The 20230-nt window shown below is 31.6% G+C and overlaps 2 protein-coding genes across 3 annotated transcripts in view; one reads left to right on the top strand and one right to left on the bottom strand.

Moving 5' to 3' along the window:
• The window catches only part of LOC113378245, a 74462-nt gene extending 57560 nt beyond the window's left edge, over window positions 1-16902 (top strand). For both annotated transcript variants that reach the window (XM_026618771.1, XM_026618773.1), the window contains 12 exons: window positions 6160-6354; window positions 6439-6573; window positions 7513-7717; window positions 7828-8013; window positions 8132-8413; window positions 8538-8748; window positions 8902-9067; window positions 12019-12055; window positions 13739-13881; window positions 15257-16024; window positions 16184-16324; window positions 16400-16902. In XM_026618771.1, the coding sequence (XP_026474556.1) occupies window positions 6160-6354; window positions 6439-6573; window positions 7513-7717; window positions 7828-8013; window positions 8132-8413; window positions 8538-8748; window positions 8902-9067; window positions 12019-12055; window positions 13739-13881; window positions 15257-16024; window positions 16184-16324; window positions 16400-16471 (2541 nt within the window). In that variant the 3' untranslated portion in view covers window positions 16472-16902. The remainder of the gene's footprint in view (window positions 1-6159; window positions 6355-6438; window positions 6574-7512; window positions 7718-7827; window positions 8014-8131; window positions 8414-8537; window positions 8749-8901; window positions 9068-12018; window positions 12056-13738; window positions 13882-15256; window positions 16025-16183; window positions 16325-16399) is intronic.
• A 553-nt stretch (window positions 16903-17455) lies between these two features.
• Window positions 17456-18465, bottom strand: LOC113378247 (ubiquitin-conjugating enzyme E2 N). Its single transcript, XM_026618775.1, has one exon. The coding sequence runs from the start codon at window positions 18170-18172 to the stop codon at window positions 17705-17707; it is 468 nt and encodes a 155-aa protein (XP_026474560.1). The 5' UTR covers window positions 18173-18465; the 3' UTR covers window positions 17456-17704.
• Between the last annotated feature and the right edge of the window lie 1765 nt (window positions 18466-20230).

Below are 20230 nucleotides of genomic sequence, written 5' to 3'. Positions count from 1 at the left end.
GATATCTTCTCGTCACTCGGACTGACCCCGCCTCGTCCTCTTTAGCCTCTCCTCTTCCGTACGAACTTGCTCACACAACGTTCTGTCAACCGTAGAACAGAACAACACGCGCGACTTTCAAACTTACTTACATTCATTTAATATATTTCGCTAATAATATATAATGAAAACAACAGTTTATTCGAATGTAATTATAGAGTTATGTTTGAATTATATTGCTTGCACTTGATGCGTTTATACTTGGAAAATTTGCCGTTTACGATGTACGAAACGTTGTGCTGCCAGATTTAGCAGTCTTCCGTTTTCAGAGAAAAATCTATGATGTGTATTCTTCGTGCTAAAAAATCTATGATCTTGGGAACAAATACTATTACTTTGCGAAGGAATGTAAATTTGAACACAGTTATTGAGCTAGTATATGAGATAACAAATGTTCGAGAGAGTGGAGTTATTATTTTAAGAAATATTATGCAGCTTTATCCCCATCCAAATTTTAAAATGTTTCACCAGTGTCAAAAACACATGGAAAGAAATGTAGATGATGATGTGGTGCAGATCAGCCCGAAGAAGAAATATTCTGTCAATTTAACATTTTCTGGACCTGTGAAACACATTAGTACGTACAGAATGCCGCTAGCATTTGTTTTTGAAATCAAAATGGAAAGAACATTCACCTTGATTCATGAAATGGTTGTTGTCATTGAGGATGTGTGTCAAGACGAGGATGAAAAGAAAGACAACGTTCGAGACGCATACACAGGAAAGTCTTGGGTGTATTCAGAAGTTATTCCTGCTAACGTTAGGAGTGCTTTGGATAGAGAATATATAGTGCCGAAAACTTATCTAAATCCTATTCTGAAATTTCTTAAGCTTGCAGAAGTTGATTTAAATAAAGAAGAATCAGTATATTTGCAAAAGTTTGAGACACTATTCAGTGTTGACGGAACTGGCATGACAGAATATAATTACAACACTTACTTCAAATACCTGATGTGGATGGAAGAGACTGCAATGGACATAGAACTTCAGAAATATAACATGGAAGCTGTAACCATGAAAGTATCTGCTAGTCCTATTAAAACCTATGCCATTCTTGAAGTTCCTGGTTTGGCAGAAAACAGACCGTCTCTGATGGTCAGAGACCGATTACAGGTCAGATTTCATCAAGACGATCCAGTTAAATACATCGACTGTCCCATTTACGAAGGAGTCATTAGTAAAATTTACGATACTGCTATTGAAATCAGTGACTTCAATAAAGATTTCCTTGATGCTGTAAAAAACAAGGCGTTGGTAGACGTCAGATTTATCATTTCTCGCCTTCGATATCAACGGATACATATGGCTTTAAATTTATATGATAATTATATTGACAGACTATTTCCAAAAGCTATTGAAATGTGTGAGTGTAACTCTAAGAATCTTTCATTGTCTCCGAAGAGTAACAGAGGCTGGATTACTGAATTTAGATATATGAATGGGCATATCTATAACAATGAGGAACAGAAAGAAGCCATCAAGAACATTGTGAACAAATCATCAGGAACTGCTCCTTATATTCTATTCGGGCCTCCTGGTACAGGCAAAACTGTTACCATTGTGGAAGCTATTGTGCAAATAATAAAATATAGTAACAAGGCTAAAATTTTAATTTGTGCGCCTGGAAATATGGCATGTGATATTCTCACATGTCAACTAATACGGTATTTTGATCCAGAAGAACTGATTCGAATACATTCGGCTACCAGAGAATTTGCTTCTATACCGAATGAGATATATAAATACAGCAATTTGGAATTGGATCCCATTAATGGAAAAGCATGCAGGTCTGTCCAAATCAAAGCTTCTGCATTGAGTGGTTCTAGTTATAAGATTGTTGTCTGTACATTGATGTTAGCAGGAAAATATACAGCATCGAAAAAAATTGCGAAAACCGATCTTAAATTCACACACCTCCTCATTGACGAAGCAGCTCAGTCTATGGAAACGGAGACTCTTATACCATTGGGTGGACTATTGATGGAAGACGGTCAAATGATATTGGCAGGTGATCCGAAACAATTGGGGCCTGTTTGCCAAAGTCAAGTTGTTAAAAACATTGGGCTGGGTGTATCGTTGATGGAAAGATTAATATCGACAAATACGATGTACGAAAGCAAAGCCGGACACAGAGATGAGAAGTACATCACAAAACTGGTTAAAAATTTCCGTTCTCATCCAGATATTATTAAAATACCGAATAAATTTTTCTACAATAATGAACTGCAGCCTTGTTCAAAAAAAGCATTATTGGATCCTGTAGTCAAAGCAGACGTGTGGGATGAATTGCCTTTTGGTGGAGAAGCTATTGAATTTTATGGAGTCGCAGCAAGTGAATGTAGACAAGGACACTCACCGAGTTATTTTAATACAATGGAAAAGGACGTTGTACTGAAATACATTGAAAAATTACTCAATGAATTTGGAAATGGGAGTAGTATGAATCCGCCAGTAATAGGAACTGATATCGGTGTCATATCACCTTACGCAAAACAGGTATACAAAATCAAAGCGTCATTACAAAAGATGGGAGGCCAATTCAGCAGCATAGAAGTCGGCAGTACTGAAACATTTCAAGGACGAGAGAAGCGAATTATGATCATATCCACGGTCAGAGGACGATCCGATTTACTCGAGTACGACAAAAACTATAACCTTGGATTCTTGGTCGATCAAAAGCGATTCAACGTTGCACTAACAAGAGCAAAAAGCAAATTAATAATAGTGGGGAATCCCCAGTGTCTCACATACAATAAGTATTGGCTTTCATACATCAAGGAGTGCGATAGTTTGCGAAGATATTTGGGCTTTCCTTACGTTAGACGTAACACAGATGTTATGCACTACATTGAAGAAAACCTACGAAAGCTTGAAATCGAGGAAGAGATAGACGAGGAAGGTGCTATGTAAAATTATTATTATATCTTGTATAAATATTTATTAGGTAATTTTTACAGTTTTATAGAAAACTGTAAAATATATTAAATATTTTATAACTGAAATATATTTATTTTTTATAAAAATATATTTTATATAAACCCAGTAAACCACAAAACGTAATAAAGCCATGAATGTTACACAGAAGTAACTATTTTGCGGGCAAGAACGCAGCCGGCTGTTACGTTGCATACTAATACGACACAGTTACATTTTTGCCTCGTATCTAAGTTAAATAAAAAAGCGTGTAGATGTCTTTGATGTTACATAATAATTTAATTTAATTTCCTGCAAATATAGAATCTATTTTGGATATTTAATATTTTTTGTAAACAATTTCAATTATAATTTACAGAATTTACATATTATATAGTTATCACCAGGGCCGGTCCTGGGGTCCTCAGCGTTTGCATGCCATTTTTTTATAGCGCTTATACCCTCCCCCCTTATTATTTTTACTGTTTTAACAGTCTATCTTTAAAATTATATAAGCATTTACGTTAACTTTTTTTAAATACTTTCTAATAATATTGGATTTAGTACACAGAAAGTTAGATATAACTAAAAGCACATAAAATATATTGATTTAAAATTTTTTAGAAGATCGAGGCGATTCGCAAGCATTTTCAGGTACTCATAAATTAAAATTTTATAACCCATAAAGTTTTAACCTATTAAAATAATTATTTATTTATTCATAATATGTATTATGTTTTATTGTTTAACTCTCTTGGCAATATTTTTTTGCCAATCTGAAAACATGCCACCATTTGCATCTGTTGTATCTAAAATAGAACCAAACATGTTAGAAATATTGTAATCAACTTTTGAATTGAAAATATTGTGAACATTAATAAAAAAATTAGTTATTTGTGAATATTACCTCTAAGCATACTCATTATTTTGAAGTTAATATCAGCTATGTAGTCATATATAGTCATATGTAGTCATTATGATCATATCAAGAACATTTGACTTTTTCCTAAAAGTAAAGCATTACAAATTAGTACTAAAGCATAATAGTTAAAATTCTCTATATGTAGAATATTAGTACACGAATTCTGTAGCACAAGATCCTCATTTCAGAAATACTCAACGATTTATTTTCTTCTCAACACTTAATCGATATAATGTGTAAAAGTTTTTTTTCTTGCATGTTTCTTCTGTGATAAAGAATTAATATTAATTGATTGAAGCAAGATTCCCTAGTTTGAAGTCCATTTCCATAGGAGGTATCAAGACTCTGTCATTCTTTCTACAATTGAAAACCAACTTATATCAGTTTGTGCTTAACTGAATAGTTCTGATACTAATGGAACTATGAAGAATGAATATGTATAATACCATATATCTTATTACTCTATATATGTATCTATGTATAATATTCATATATCACTGGATTGATGTTATGTTTTTTGACTGGTGCGTTAGAAGTTTAGATAATTATGTGATAAATCAATTATTTGCATTGGAGAAGACGTATATACTGAAAATAACTAATCATTACAAAAATTTATAAATTAAAATATATGTCAGAACGATTATACTAACCTCCGTGGTTGATTTTATAATAAATACTTCTCCAGCTGATTGTTTAACTAATTTCTACAACTGATTACATATACACTAAATATAAAAACAATTAATAAATAATGCTTCAATAAATGAAATATCTTGCATTTCAAAAATATACGATAAAAATTCTATTCTGCGTCCACGATGCACTGATAGAGTTAATCTATATATAATTATAACTTTCCTTAGGGTAAGTTATAGTAATCGCAAAAAAATCGAAAATGAAAATTTTTACATATCTTTACGTTTCAAAGTTTTCTGAACATTTTGGCATAAGTACCTTAGAAAAAATGGATGTGTTTGTGTATATGTATATTTGGATACAATTTTTGTTTACGATTTTGGGCGCATGTATCAACCAATTTGAATGATTCAAAAAACTTTCGATTCCTACTGATCGGGAGACGTGGTGATTAGTTTTCGGCGAAGATAGGTCCAGCCGCTTCAAAGATACGGGGCAAAAAGTGCTACAAATGGTAATTCAGTTTTTGAGGTAACGGAACGTCCGATTTGAATGATTCAAAAAACATTTTATTTGTATTGACAAAATGAAGAATTGATAAATTTTTTAGGTAGAAAGGTATAGCGGTTTCAGAGATATAGATGAAAATGTAAACTAGTTGGTATTGGTACTTTGCCTTGAGGCAAGTTACATGAACTTTCCGATATGTGTAAATAATCGACTTAATCAATAAAAAACAAATTAATTTGTAAGTGATTAAAAGTATTTCGAGTGGAATTATCACACATAATTAAAGACGAACGTTGACTCAGAGTATTTTCTAAAAGCAAATTTTCAAAAATCAATAATTTTTATAATTGAACTAGTTTTCGTAGGACTTTAATGATTTAGTATGTTTATTAAGACCAAGTACTCCCACTTATACCAAGTAAATCGTCTAATTTTAATTTTAACTCACGTCAAAAAAACTACTCATTTTCTCAAATTTTAACTACTTATCGTAAGGCCGTAATATTTCAGTAAGTTCTATAAAACCATGATATGTATCGCCAAGAAAGTTTCATAAAAATCGGCTTAAATTTTTTTTTCAACAGTTAATTACAAAATTACATTTACGGCTCGGTAAATTTTCACCTAAAACTAATCAGTATCATTTTCAACTAATATCTTCCGAACAGTTTTTGATTTTTTAAAATGTGGACGAAAAGTTTACACTTTTTTCCAAATTACAAAGAAACGGCTCAGCCGATCGTCGACAAAACTAACAAACGATGGTCCTCATCGAGATACATCAAATGGCTTTTAAATTTTTGAAATCGGTCCAGCTGTTTTTAAGAAAACGTCGATTTACGGCAAACAATCTCTTCACGCACAGGCGCACGCACACACACACACATACTTCTTCCAAGTTTGGTCTAATTCGATTCTTGAAACGTTGAGAAAACATAAAATCGAAATATAGCGAATCGGATTTTTTGATGAAAACATAAACTTTTCCTTCTGGAAGTTAATAAAAGATATTTGGCGGTCAAAAATGATCATTAGACATATGCACATCAAATTATCAGATATTTTATAGATTTTTTAAAACTTATTAGGTAATTATTCATTCCTTATAATTTTGAGTCGTATATTTTATATTTCAGAGAATTCATTCCAATAAGATCGAAGATAGTTCCAATACTACGCCCGATTCTCTAAATATTTTGTCAACCGAACTTTCTCCGGCAGTAAATTCAACTTTTGATTACTTATATGAATTTTCTGAAACACGTAAAGTGCTCGAAGAGTTCTTCAAATGTCCCAGAGAAGACGAAAATAAATTGGACTTAGATTTTAATGTAAGTAAACTTTTAATGCATTTGTGCATAAAATTATGATTATCAATTTGCGGCATTTTTAATAATCCTTGTTAATTTCCATAGGACTTAGATTACGAATTGCACAGACAGACCGATTCAAGTAGTTCATATGTTGGTCAAAGACTTGCAAAATCTCCGTCAAATCAGGACGAAATTGTTGCGAACGACTCTCCACGGAAAAGCAATAATTCTCAAAGAGTACGTTTTCTTTAAATGTTATATGATTTTTTCCATGAATTTGGTATTTTGTTTTTTACTGCAAACTTAGTTTCTTTGTAAAGGACACAAAGAAATATAGTTATTATTTTAAAAAATTATTATTAAATATATTTTTCAAAATTCTACACTATTCTATAGTATAAGCTCCTTATTCGCTGGGTATACGTTCGATAAAAAAGCCGCGAATAAAGAATCCGCAAGGAAGCGCAAATAAGACACTTCTACTGTAAGTTTGCAAATATTTTGCTTAAAAGAAAATTTTGTTATTTATTAGGTTTCAGTATTTGAGATTTGTAACGTTTCAGTTATTTTCTTAAGAAAATAAGAGCATACAGAAAAATATTCTGATGCTTTAAACTTTTTGTAAAGATATATAATATTTTTATATAAAGTTGCTTTTGCTCATTGGCTGATTTTTGAATATTTTATTTTTCATCTATATGTTTTCATTATAGTTCCACTTCATGCTTTCTAAATAAAATTTAAATTTAACTATTTTCAATACCTCTTGCAAGGGTGCAGGTGCGAATTCTGCATTAGAGCGTATTTAGAGCTCGATAAAATTTTGGAAAATTTACTATGCATTCTGAAGTTAATAACATAAAATAAAAATATCGAAATAAATATGGCATATGGTATAACTATTTCGAAATAATTTCTATATATGTAAAACGAATGTTCTAAATTTAGCATTTCTTTCCGTGCGTTGACTTTAATGCGCTGGAGCCCATCTATTTATACAGTCCACGATAATGCAATTTTGTATCACAAAATGTCGCGTCAATCTTTTAATTTCTTAATTTTTCCGAATGCTTACAAATACCAAAAAATCAATGTATGAATAATAAATCAGCAATGCTATCAATCACTAATTTATTATTTATATAAAAATGTTTTATTGCTGTTAATTTATTTTAGGAACACGAGGAGTATGAACGTACCAACAATTTTTTAGAATTGTCTGTTGGTACTGGATCTAGTGAGGAATTTGGGGAAACGGAAGTAGGCCTGCAGGTTGGCAACTCTAGAAATTTTACATTGTCTCCGGAAACCACCGACTGTGATTCTAATTGCGGCGATCTAGACAGTGAGATGTCGTTGATGATGATGGAAAATGATTTCGGTAAAGTTACACAAGGAAATTGCACGTATTTTTTTCGAATCTGTTATCCAAAATTATCTTAGATAGAGTCAATTAATTATTTGAGTTGATGTTATGATTTTATGTCGTAGGTCATTCGGGTGGTCTTCGTGGGTCCTCAGGAGATTTGGGTGCGGTAGCGGCAGATATGACTACCACGTCCGCTGCGGCACGTCTGTACACCGCCATGCCAGTCTTAGAAGATGGTTTGTCTAGTGGCCATGCCAGCGATAACGATAATAATAATCCAACAGTGATGTTGATGCGACGTCAAATTAGTAAGATATCATCCAAATATTATGCATAACATAACGATTATGTAAACATTAGTATTCCAGTTTTAAATATTTAAACTTACATTTGAAATAAGTTTGAACTATTTTTTTTCTTTCGCAGGCGAAATCGAACGCGAGATCGTCCAACGCACCCAGGAGTTGGTAAACGAGCGCGAACGTCGCCTTGTTGATGCTGTAGGAAATGATCAAGAAGAAGATGATCTCGACGATGATGAGGATGATGATGTAGATGACGATCTAGACGATGAAGATGATGACGACTTAGACGATGACGATTTGGAAGGAGAAACCGCTACAAATCCGACAACTGTGAACACATCCATTAATAAACGTTTTACCGGAAATCTGGATGCTTCTACTAAAATTACATTAGATCCACTGAGTAAGTTGAATACTTTCACTTAAATGCTTTTAGTGAAAATATATTCAAAATGATATCATGTTTTTAAATTGTCTATGACTTAAGATAGAGATTGATATACTTTAATTCATTTAATATCTTTTAGATGGAGCACAAGTTACTCCTCCGCCACCTGCTCCGGCTCCGCATAGGCCGCAGCAGCAGCATCTTTTGTCACCAACTGATCATGGAAGCGACACATCTGTGAAAGACATCAAAACCGCTCTGCAAAGAAAATCAATGCCTTTAAAATCAAATACTCCAGAAGTACATTCTCCTGAAAAAAATTCTTCTACTAGTCCCGTTTGGATACCAAGGCAAGTATTAAAATTACTACTAAATATCGAAATACTGTATAAATTTTTTAGTAATTTACTTGCAATAAGTTTATCTTTTCTTAGTAAATTTAATTAAATTAAAGTTTAATTAGTATTAATATTTCAATAAAAGAATTTTAATATTTTTATTAGAAGACAGCGTGGTAATTCTGGCGAAAGTGGTGACTCTTGTGGTCATCCTGGTAAAGCACTAAGCGGTGATGAAGGTGGCGATGAAGAAGAAGCAGACACGGATTTGGAAACTGATCGTTTACTTGGTCAACAACGCACAGATGATCAAGGATTTTATGACGATAAGGTGAAAAATATAATTTGTGTATAATACATTTCTCTTATGTTGATATAATTGACTAATAGTTTACTTATTTTTTAACTCAAATACTAATAGTCCTAACTTTTATTTAGAGAAATATCAATATTAATACCGGTAAAAGATTTAAATAGTAGTTAGTTAAATTTAAGAGAGCAAATTAATTTTATTTCAAATTGAGAAACTGAAACTGTGCAATCAACACCCATCACAGTTTTAGTAGCAGCAGAGTGTATTGTAATAGAGAATGTATGTAATTACTCATGTAATAAATATGTATATCCATATATTAAATGGATAATGGATTAAGTTAAGTACACATTCCAATAAAAGCCAAAACCATATTTAGTTAACGGGCGATTCTGAGCTGGCGTGCACCGACGCGTTCGGTCTGCGGCATTCGGTGAACCACAGTGACGAATCTGCAAGTCCCATCATCGATTCGAACAAAACACAAAAGGTGTGAATTATCGCACTCGCCCGTCACTCGTTCATAATTTAGATTATAATACCCCATTTTTGCATTTATTGCATGATCCTTCGACTATTTTCTCGACTGTAGTTTGAAATTATAATACTATATAATCAATATATGAACATTGATTGATAGATTAGTTAGACACATTTCAAAATATATTTGCCATAATACGCATCACAGGACGAAAGGAGCGAAGCCAATCGATCTGATTGTATTATGCATGGAAAGTCTGTTTTGTCTCAATAAAATAGTTATTATTGTCAGGAGCGTAGCTGCTGCCTTACTTGCCGTATCGATCACCCGAACTTCAAATGTGGGCAACCAAAATTTAGTAAACTTTTTTTTACATATGACAAAAGTTAAAAAAGTGTGCGCTCAAAAAAAACTTCAGAAGCACTAAATTCGTCATCAACTATATAATCTGATTTAAGGAGGTCTTCTGGTCTAGAATTTATAAAAAATCGATTTTTATAGCAGAGGATTTTTCAAAATTTAAATTATTTTCGAAGATGTAGCCGTTTACCGCGATAATCCTGCTCGGACTCCTTCCTTTGCGAAAATATGTTTTTTACGAATCTGTCTTTTTTTGATACGATACCCATGATTTCTCAATTTTAATTGAACCGATTTACTTGTAATTTTTAGAGTCTTCTCTGAACTAGACTTTTCTTGAGCACTACGCTCATGCCCAATTTTTTTTTAACAAAATTGAAGTTATCAAACAAATTTTTTTTCAGACAGCCGCTAATTTTGTGAAAAAAACCTTTTTCTCTTCTAGTCCATAATTCATGAGATTAATGATCTATATATTTTTTTTTTTCGTATTATTCGGATGGCTAAAATCATGGCTATAGTCATCTGATTTAGAATCAAAACTTTTTTCACTATTCACTTCTTTGTATTATCAAAACATTTATTAATAACTTGTAAAAATAGTAAGAATATTGTTTGTTCTTTTTTACGGCCTTTCAAAGAACGCATAAAATTCATGCCTTTAGACCAGAGAGTATATTCTTAATAAATCAGTGCGCCGAAAAAAGGCAAGAAGAGTGTTTGTAAAAATTTTGAAAAAAACATCATATAGATGATTATAATAAAATATTTCTTTTAATTTTTTGCGGTTTTTATCATTTGTGAGAAATCTTTATGCTTCATAAGGGAACCAAATAAAGTTTTATGTAGGTCGCAGCCAAGGCAAGCTACGCTTCTGGTTATTGCATATTTTTATGTAAGTTCAATAAGTATTTTATTATACATTTGTAACTTGTCATATTTCACTCTAATATAAATATCGAATTGAGATTTCATTTATTTCGCTGGTAATTACACATATTAAGATATTTTGTACAAAGTTTGGACCGAAAATGTTTAGCTTGATCTAAAATATTGTTTTTTAAGAATATTTATCTAAAATATGACAACTTAACTTTTTTTCATTACTTTATTAAAATAAATTTAGAACAAAAATAAATTGAAGAAAAAAATTGATGCAATTCTATATTTCTCGATGATTTAAAAAAAAAATCATTTAATTGAGACAATATAGTACTTTTATAGATAAATATTGAAAGAAACGACATAATAAAAGTCTCAATGAAGTATTTATTGAAGATAGTGAAAAAACGCGCTGTTATATCTAGTTCATTCACGATTTTTATTCTACATGATGTATCAGCTTATTCAAATGTCAATGAAATTATATTTATTATTTTTAAAAGTTATAATTTTGAAAACAATGAAATATTAATTGGTAGATTCATAAATCGTGGCAAATATTAAATGTTCCTGTTAATATTGCCCAGAACTAAGAAAAGTGTTGTGTGTATTGATTTTGATAACTTACTATTGTAGTAAGTTTGATAAGTATAGAGACTACTTATCTGATATATTTTGGAATACAGCGTGTGCCGATTTTCGAAAGGAATTAAAATAGTTTGAAAAATTTAAAGAAAAAAAATGTCTATACTATATGTAAATATCAAAAATGAACATACTGTAAACTATGTACTACTTTTTAAAATAATTTATTTTTTTAATCTTATTTAGTTTTTTCAAAACAGTGCATGTAGTATTTCTGCATGCCTTTTTTTTACTATTTGAGTATATATAATGAAAAATTTTCTGTAAGACTTTTTTACATTATATACGAATTTAAGGAACATACTTAAAATTTTGTTACCGATTCAGTAGAATTTTGATTCACACTAGTTAAAAATTTACCGAACAACTTATGATATTTACTTCTTTTCACACACACACACACACACACACACACACACACACACACATATATATATATATATATATATATATATATATATATATATATATATATATATATATATATATGTACGTATGTATGTATATACATATGCAGAATAGTAAATGTAGATTATTGTTTTTATTCTCTCTAAAAACGTAATTGTAATATTCTGAAATAATTTGATTTTTTTTTTTGCAGGATAAGGATGGGAAGAAAAAGAGCAGAAATAAAGAGGGTAAATTTTGTTACTTTCTATATCATATAAGTTTTATTATTTTAATTCATCATTTTAATATAAGACGATCCTTTTCTTGCTTACTTTGGATTTGCTTCTGGTAAGCACTGAAACTTCTAAAATAAAGTGCAATGATATTTGGGAAAGAACGTTTTACTAAATTGATACACTAGCAGTCTCGCATAATTATAATTTACAGTAAATAGTAATCACATATAAAAATCGCGTTTAATAGGTTTATATTTGACTAAAGCACTAACCTTTTTTGATTTCATAACATTATAAGACACCTTGGAAACCAATTGCACGTCTTGTCCTGAATTTGGTAAAGATATTATGTAATGCTATTTTATTTGTTCATGATTATTCATTATATCTTAAGCTAATACAGTAGAAGTTCCTTATTAGCGCTTCCTTCATTTGCGTTTTCGCTATTCGCAGCCAAAAAAAAATTGCGACCAAATTCCTATATTCGCGGCTAAAAATTTCGTTACTCGCGGATTCCAATATGTATCGAATCCAAAATCCTTTGTAAATGCCGTAAATGTCTCTTAGAACTAACAAAGAAATCTTTGAAATAAGCCGTCTCCGTTGCCTTGGCCGTTTTCGCGCTATCGGTGTTTTTGAAAATGTAAACTATTCGAATAAATACAACCTTATTTATTACTCAATGAATAAAATATATTTTTAGTAAAATTTGACTCAAATCGATATGAAATTCCCAGTCCATTGAAGAAGATAAATTCTTTTCAATTGCTTTTACAAGTAATAGAAACGTGATATTTAATTTGAAAAATCTCAGTGAAGAATTAAAAATGAACTGTGAGATTTCTGTATGGACATTGATCTGTATATGGAAATTCTTATTTTTAAGGGGCAAATTACTGCTGTGACTGTTGTCAGTTTGAATTACTGAAGCAGTTAAAAACTGCCAAGCAAGACAATATTGCAAAGTTCTTCAAACTATTGCCTTAGCTTCAACATATCAAATCAAAATGTACAAAAACTATAATTAAAAATGATTTTTGTTTTATATACTGCTAAGCACTATTATGTGATATGCAATATCTTAAGTAGAATAGATCTTTCATTAAAATTAGTTGATAATAAGTTTAGTTCCACATCCAACATTAATATAAAATTTTTATAAATTGACCCTAATTTTAATATATTATCGTAATTAATATAAAGTTGTATATCAATGTTAGATTGGATACTAAACTTATTACTAATTTTAATATGTGATCTATTATTATACTCAAGATATTGCATATCACAGAATAGTTCTCAACAATATTTATTTTTCTTTATTTTGTCACCTTGGAACGTATCCCCTACAATTCCATATAAAATGCCATCCTGTATTTGCGGATTTATTCATTATTTGCGGTTTATTTTGTCATCCTGGAATGAATTACCTATAATCCATATAAAATGTCAACCTGTATTTGCGGAGTTTCTATTCGCGGCATTTTTACGGAACGTATACCCCCGCGAATAAGGAACTTCTACTGTACTACCAAAACAGAATAACTTGAATTAGTACAATTCCTATTACAACCGACAACAATTTCTAAGAAAGTAATAATTTGTACAGAACTCGTTGAGTAGCACAGATTTTAATGTTAATAACAATTGGAACATTGTTTTATGACATGAACAATATAGTAAATAATGTTGCAGGCGTGCGACATAAACCATCAGTGCTTATCGAGGGCGTGCTGTTTCGGGCACGTTATCTGGGTTCAACGCAGCTGGTGTGCGAGGGTCAGCCAACTAAGTCCACTCGTATGATGCAGGCCGAAGAAGCGGTCAGCCGAATCAAGGTACCGACATCGTGGGGATAAATCAATTTGAAACACCTGGCACCACTCATCATGATTTATGTTCCTATGTACCATGAAAAATGTTTTCTTATGTTATATAGCTTATCACAATATTGTTTTTGGAGGTTTATGGATTTTTCACTTTTAACGTTTGCCACTATCGCTTCTAACTACTCTAAATGGTATCAACTCCCTACTTGATAGGAAAGACGTATCAAGAAAACAACAAAAATAGTTTCTTATTTGTTGTTTATTTAGAATTATTTGTGGATTTTATATAATGTGTATAATATATGAATGCAGACTGGTGTAAGTTTATTACAAGCAGAATTATGTATAGCACTTTTGATTCATCAATTTTATTGAGTTGAAAGATTATATAAAAAAGCGTAAATAAGTATATTTGTTATTGGTTGCCTGCGCCTGCTGCCTATGCTCTATGATATAATTTCTGTGATTGGAGATCTTACTTATACTATGTTAGTATACTTAATATATGTTCTATCACTATACTTTCTTGCAAATATCCAATATCGGACACAATGCACTCATCATCCTACATATTGTATCAAGCACACCATAAATAGCTGCTCTTCTGTATTATTTATATGTTGTGTGTGTTGTTCACCAATTGTACATACATACATTTCACAATCAATTATTGCATCTTTCTGTTTTCCTGGAAAAGCAAAAATCAAACAGTAAAACTCCCTAGTGTTCAAAATTGATAACAATTGAGAGAAACAAAACTGCAATTACAGGATGCAGGTGTTGGCAACCAAATACAAACTCACGTTCACCAATATGGCACTTGTTCCATCGACTCTCAAGACAGTTTTGATGATAGTACTGGCCTAGGGCCGTCTGATACCGATTGCGATAGCCCATGTCACGAACCGCTAACGCAAACAGTTTGCTCATCTGGTTCTGGTATCATTACCATGATGAGCTCGGGGAACACCCCTTTAACTAACTTTAATCTGAATTTCGGGAGCCCTGTTGATATTCAATCTCATATCATAACATCAATTCCATTATTCACTGTGGGCTCTGGATCAACTGGGACAGTTTTCCATTTACATTTTCTGGGCTCAGTAGAAGTTGATGAAGAGTGCGGACGTAAAAAGCGTAAAAGATTAAAGAAAAATATGGTTGAAGAAGCCGTTACTAAAATCAAGGTCTGCTATAGTACACAAACATCGTTCTGCATTCAACTTATTATATCATATTTGTTCTGTTCTTAATATGAAATCTAACAACTAATTTTCTTTTCTCTGCTTTCTGATGTCATTACAGGCTTTGGTAAGTATTTTATCAAAGATTTACATAAAATTGTTCATATCCTTTTAACACATTTTAATCAATTCTGTTTTAGGCACCCGAAGGAGAAAACCAGCCAAGCACGGAAGTCGATTTGTTTATTTCTACAGAAAAAATAATGGTATTAAATACAGATCTGAAGGAAATTATGATGGATCATGCATTGCGGACAATTTCTTACATAGCAGATATAGGAGATTTAGTAGTACTCATGGCACGTAGAAGATTTGTACCACATGAAATGGAAGATCCTCCCAAAATGAATCGTACACCAAAGATGATTTGCCATGTGTTTGAAAGTGAGGAAGCACAATTTATAGCTCAGTCTATAGGTCAAGCATTCCAAGTGGCTTACATGGAATTTCTCAAAGCTAATGGAATTGAGGATCATAGTTTTGTGAAAGAAATGGACTATCAAGAAGTTCTGAACAGTCAAGAAATTTTTGGAGATGAACTCCAAATGTTTGCAAAGAAAGAAATGCAAAAAGAAGTGGTCGTTCCTAAAGCAAAAGGTGAAATTTTAGGAGTGGTTATTGTAGAATCTGGATGGGGTTCAATGTTACCAACTGTGGTGATAGCAAATTTGGCACCTGCAGGAGCTGCAGCCAGATGCGGCCAGTTGAACATCGGTGATCAAATAATTGCCATCAATGGTGTTAGCTTAGTGGGATTGCCCTTATCAACCTGTCAAAATTATATTAAGAACTCAAAAAATCAAACTGTTGTTAAATTAACCGTAGTGCCATGTGCACCAGTAGTAGAAGTCAAAATTAAAAGGCCAGACACCAAGTATCAATTAGGGTTCAGTGTACAAAATGGTGTGGTAAGTTCTTTTTACTTGAATAATATAATATGCTCATATCAATGATTTTCAAATATAAATTAGGATCAGCAGTAAAATGCAATGCATATCATTATTTAGATTATTAATTAAAATTTAAAAATTCATACAATGAAAACTAAAGCTTTGATATTGCTATAGATCTGCAGTTTGCTCCGAGGTGGAATAGCCGAACGAGGTGGTGTTCGTGTTGGACATAGGATAATAGAAATCAATAACCAGAGTGTCGTAGCTGTTCCACATGAGAAAATAGTTAATCTGCTTGCTACATCTGTTGGCGAGGTATTAGTGATTTTTTATTATTACATTGTAATAAATTACAATCATAAATGAATTAATGCAATTTTCAATTTTTAGATTTTAATGAAAACCATGCCGACATCTATGTTTAGATTATTAACTGGTCAAGAGAATCCAATTTATATATAATTACGAATGAGGCTAGTTGATCAAAAAGACACATGAAGTGCCTGCCTCATTTTAGAAGCCGTCTATCTCAGTATCATTTGAAGAACACACTAACTTTATATATTTAATATTTTCACTGTATATTTAACAGTTCTAAAAGCCATGACTTGTATAAATGTGTTTAGCATTACATAATAATAAATGACAATACAAATTTAGAAGGCAAACAGTGGAAAACTTTCGACTATTTGGCAGTGTTAGTATGGCCTTTGTGAAGTGATACTTTAAATCAGAAATAGTTGTTTTTCATCAAAGCATTTTTAGTCCCGAATTTGGACTAGATAGAAAAATATGGACTGAAATATGCAATTCATATCCTCTTCAAATAAAACTATAAAATTATATTTATTGTGTAATGATCACTATGGCTAAAAAAAGATGTGTTTTAAATTCACAGTTGGTAATCATATAATAAAAGTACATAAATTTAAAAATTGAGTCTATGTTATTGTGATTTAATTTGTGTCCATGTTATTTGTTGTTAATATAAATCACTAACTTATTTGTGTTAAGCTCTGTAACTCCATATTTAAAATACAACATGCCATGGTGGACATCTAACAAATAATTATACCTGATAACAGTTTATATTTTATGTTAAAGTATGAAACTAAAATTAAGGCAAAAACTGAAGCTATATAAAATTTCATATGTATAAATGCTTTTGGGGAACAATAGTCGCACTTGACATACAGGTAAATTACTAGATATGTCTCGAGTCATATCTGGTGTTTATACATATAGAAAGTACTGTTTAATTAATGTTCGTAAACTAAGAGTGTATTCTAGTCAGCATAAATGGATCAAATAAATTAACCTCATGCTATAAGTTGTTTTATTACTTCGAATACCTGAAATATTAATAAAAGTAAATTTACATAACTAAATATATTTGCAAAATCATACAGCAGCTTAATTTAATTCTTTCTATATTAATATTATCCATTTGCCAATAACTTATCGTAAAACATTTTGTGACAAATAAAAACTTTACATAATTTATCAATTAATACAAGGTTGCTAATTTACAATTATTTAAAATCAGATGTAATAGTCTCACCTGGCGGCATGAGTTTTAAATATATTAAAACTAGATTCAGTGCTCTTGTAAAATCATTCGACTTACATGTGTAATAAAAAAAATCACTAAAGCACAATAATTATGGAAAAATTATTAATGAAATATTGTTTATTTTAATATTCTCCATTATTTTCCATGGCATATCTTCTAGTCCACTCTTTTGCATTTCGAATAGCCTCTCCTTCGTTTACTTTCCACAATTCAGCCACATCATTTGCCAAAGGATCATCTGGATTAGGGGCGCTCAGTAAGGCTTGTATTGATAAGAGTACCGTTCTGATTTGAAGAGCGGGGCTCCATTTATCTTTCAGTATGTCCAAACAGATACGACCTAGTCTGTCAATATTTGGATGATATATTTTCGTGATAAATCTGACCTTGGGCGCAGACATGGGGTAGTCTTCGGGTAAAAATAATTCTAGTTTAAATGAGCCCCCCTCGAATGGAGAGTCCTCGGGCCCGGCTACGACGACATGAAAATAGCGTGCATTACTGTCATCCGGAATAGCACTGATTCCCGGCACTGGCTCCTGAATTAGTCGAAGTGTTTCTTTTATTATACGCCGAGGGAGTGCTGCCATTATACCCGCACGGTTGTTTTGACGGCCTATTGCTTTGTATCACAAGTGAATTACGTTAACGGATAACATAAAAATCACTGACCGTTCACTGTATTCGCTTTTGTTAAAATATTAATTATTGACAATGTACGAAAAATCTGTCGCCAAAACGTGTAGTTCGACATTCCTGTCGGACTGCTCAGATGGCGTTCGGCGTTCGGCGCTTGTTTGCTTGTTCACGCGATCCCTATGCTCGCCGCCGACTGCGCCGATTTCAAATTCTTCCATTTAGTCAGTACCCGATCCAAAATTACGAACGCTCGACGGTCGACGGTCGACGGTCGACATCTTTCGGGACATTTCGGGATTTTGAGATTTTCGGATTTGTGCCATTCAACCATCATTCAACGCATTCAACGACAAAACGAATTTTAAACTCACTAATCAAACATTTTTCAAGTTTACGGCCTACGGTGTGTTGAGAATTGTGTTCTTTATAATTATAAATAATAGTCGTAAGTAAATTCTTTTGAACGATGTCCTAAGTAACGGTAAATGTTGCGAATATTTTGTACATCTGCCAGACAACCCTTAATAAAAGTTTATGATAGCTCATGTACCTTCGGCGAGCTATCATAAAACTAGAAATATTGGAAATATTTTAAAAATGTAAAAATATAAGTTAGTTAGTCCTGAACTCTTGAACAAGCAACAACTGAAATATTATAATAAAGCGATAAATAAATTTTTGTATCTAAATAAATTCTTTGATTTCACACACTTCCCGAAGAGCTACAAATGTTCCAATTCTCGTATTCAAAAGTATTCAAAATAAAACCCTAATCTACTCAAGAATTATTAAAAATTGGTTACATTTAATTATTAATTAGTAAATTGATTACTAACGTCTCTTCATTTGGTGGCAGCTTAATCGAATCCAACTCCGAGATAAGAGTGCAAATTAATAAAATAAATTAAAAAAAAATTAAAACAAAAAGTGTGTGAAAAATAAGCAAACTCTTAAAATTTACAAGTGATACAAAAATAAAGTGCATCAATTAAAATCGATGAAAATCTATATAAAATCATCAAAATAATTTTAATAAAAATAATAACTGGAAGATTTAATAAAAAGAATAATAACAAGTTCAGAAGAAGATTTTGAAGTTTAAAACGTGGGACCAAATCAGGACTTAAATCTACAACCCTGGAGCGACGATCAAGGTGAACAAAACCCTCTATCATAATCAAAAGGAATTCAAGTAAGAAAATTCATATATTATTACAAATTCAAGATGGAGAACCAATCTACAATTTTGAATGAAAACTTATTAGATTTAAATTTAGCCTTAGCTATATTACCGAATTTTATTGAAAACGAAACTGATGTACGTATTTTTTTGATGTATGTGATTCACTGAATGAAAACTTAAAGGCCAGTGAATCACAAAAACTATTTTTAACCATAAAAAGTAAATTCCCACCTCATGTACTAATAAAAATAATACGTAACAAAATTTATTCATGGGACTCATTAAAATCATTTTTGTATAAAGAATATACGGAAAAAACTCCTGTATCAATCCTTCTTGCAGAGTTGCTAAATTACAAACAAAAACCCAATGAATCGGTAAAATCTTTCAGTGAAAGAATTAATAAACTATTGTACAGAATTTATGATAAAGATTGTGATACACACGATCAGACAGTCGCGGATAAATTACAAAATGTTTATAATGAAATGGCTCTCAGAACTTTTATTAATGGACTGAAAATGCCATTGAAAAATTTAGTAAAATGTTGTAGGTTTGATAATTTAAATGACGCCATAGATTTTGCCATTGCCGAAGATACCGATTCATCCTCAATTTTAATATGCGATTTTTGCAATAAAATGGGGCATAGCAGTGGTAATTGTTTTTTCAAAACCGAGCATAAAAATTCACAGATAATTTGCAATTATTGTAAGAAATTCGGTCATACGATTGATCAATGTAGACATCCCAATCGTAAAAACTTTTTCCAACCAACTCAAATCTCTATGGTTCCGCAAATAAAACAGGAAACTTGTTTATCTAT

This window comes from Ctenocephalides felis, unplaced genomic scaffold (genome assembly GCF_003426905.1).
Source record: "Ctenocephalides felis isolate EL2017-DRISC unplaced genomic scaffold, ASM342690v1 CF-g0.4_SCAFFOLD_01886, whole genome shotgun sequence".
NCBI classification, from domain to species: Eukaryota; Metazoa; Arthropoda; class Insecta; order Siphonaptera; family Pulicidae; genus Ctenocephalides; species Ctenocephalides felis.
Note: the sequence above shows the minus strand (reverse complement) of the source record. Positions and strands in the feature narration are given on the sequence as shown.

Coding starts and splice junctions, on each gene's coding strand:
- LOC113378247 (XM_026618775.1), bottom strand. CDS start 18,172: ATGGCAGCACTCCCTCGGCGTATAATAAAAGAAACACTTCGACTAATT.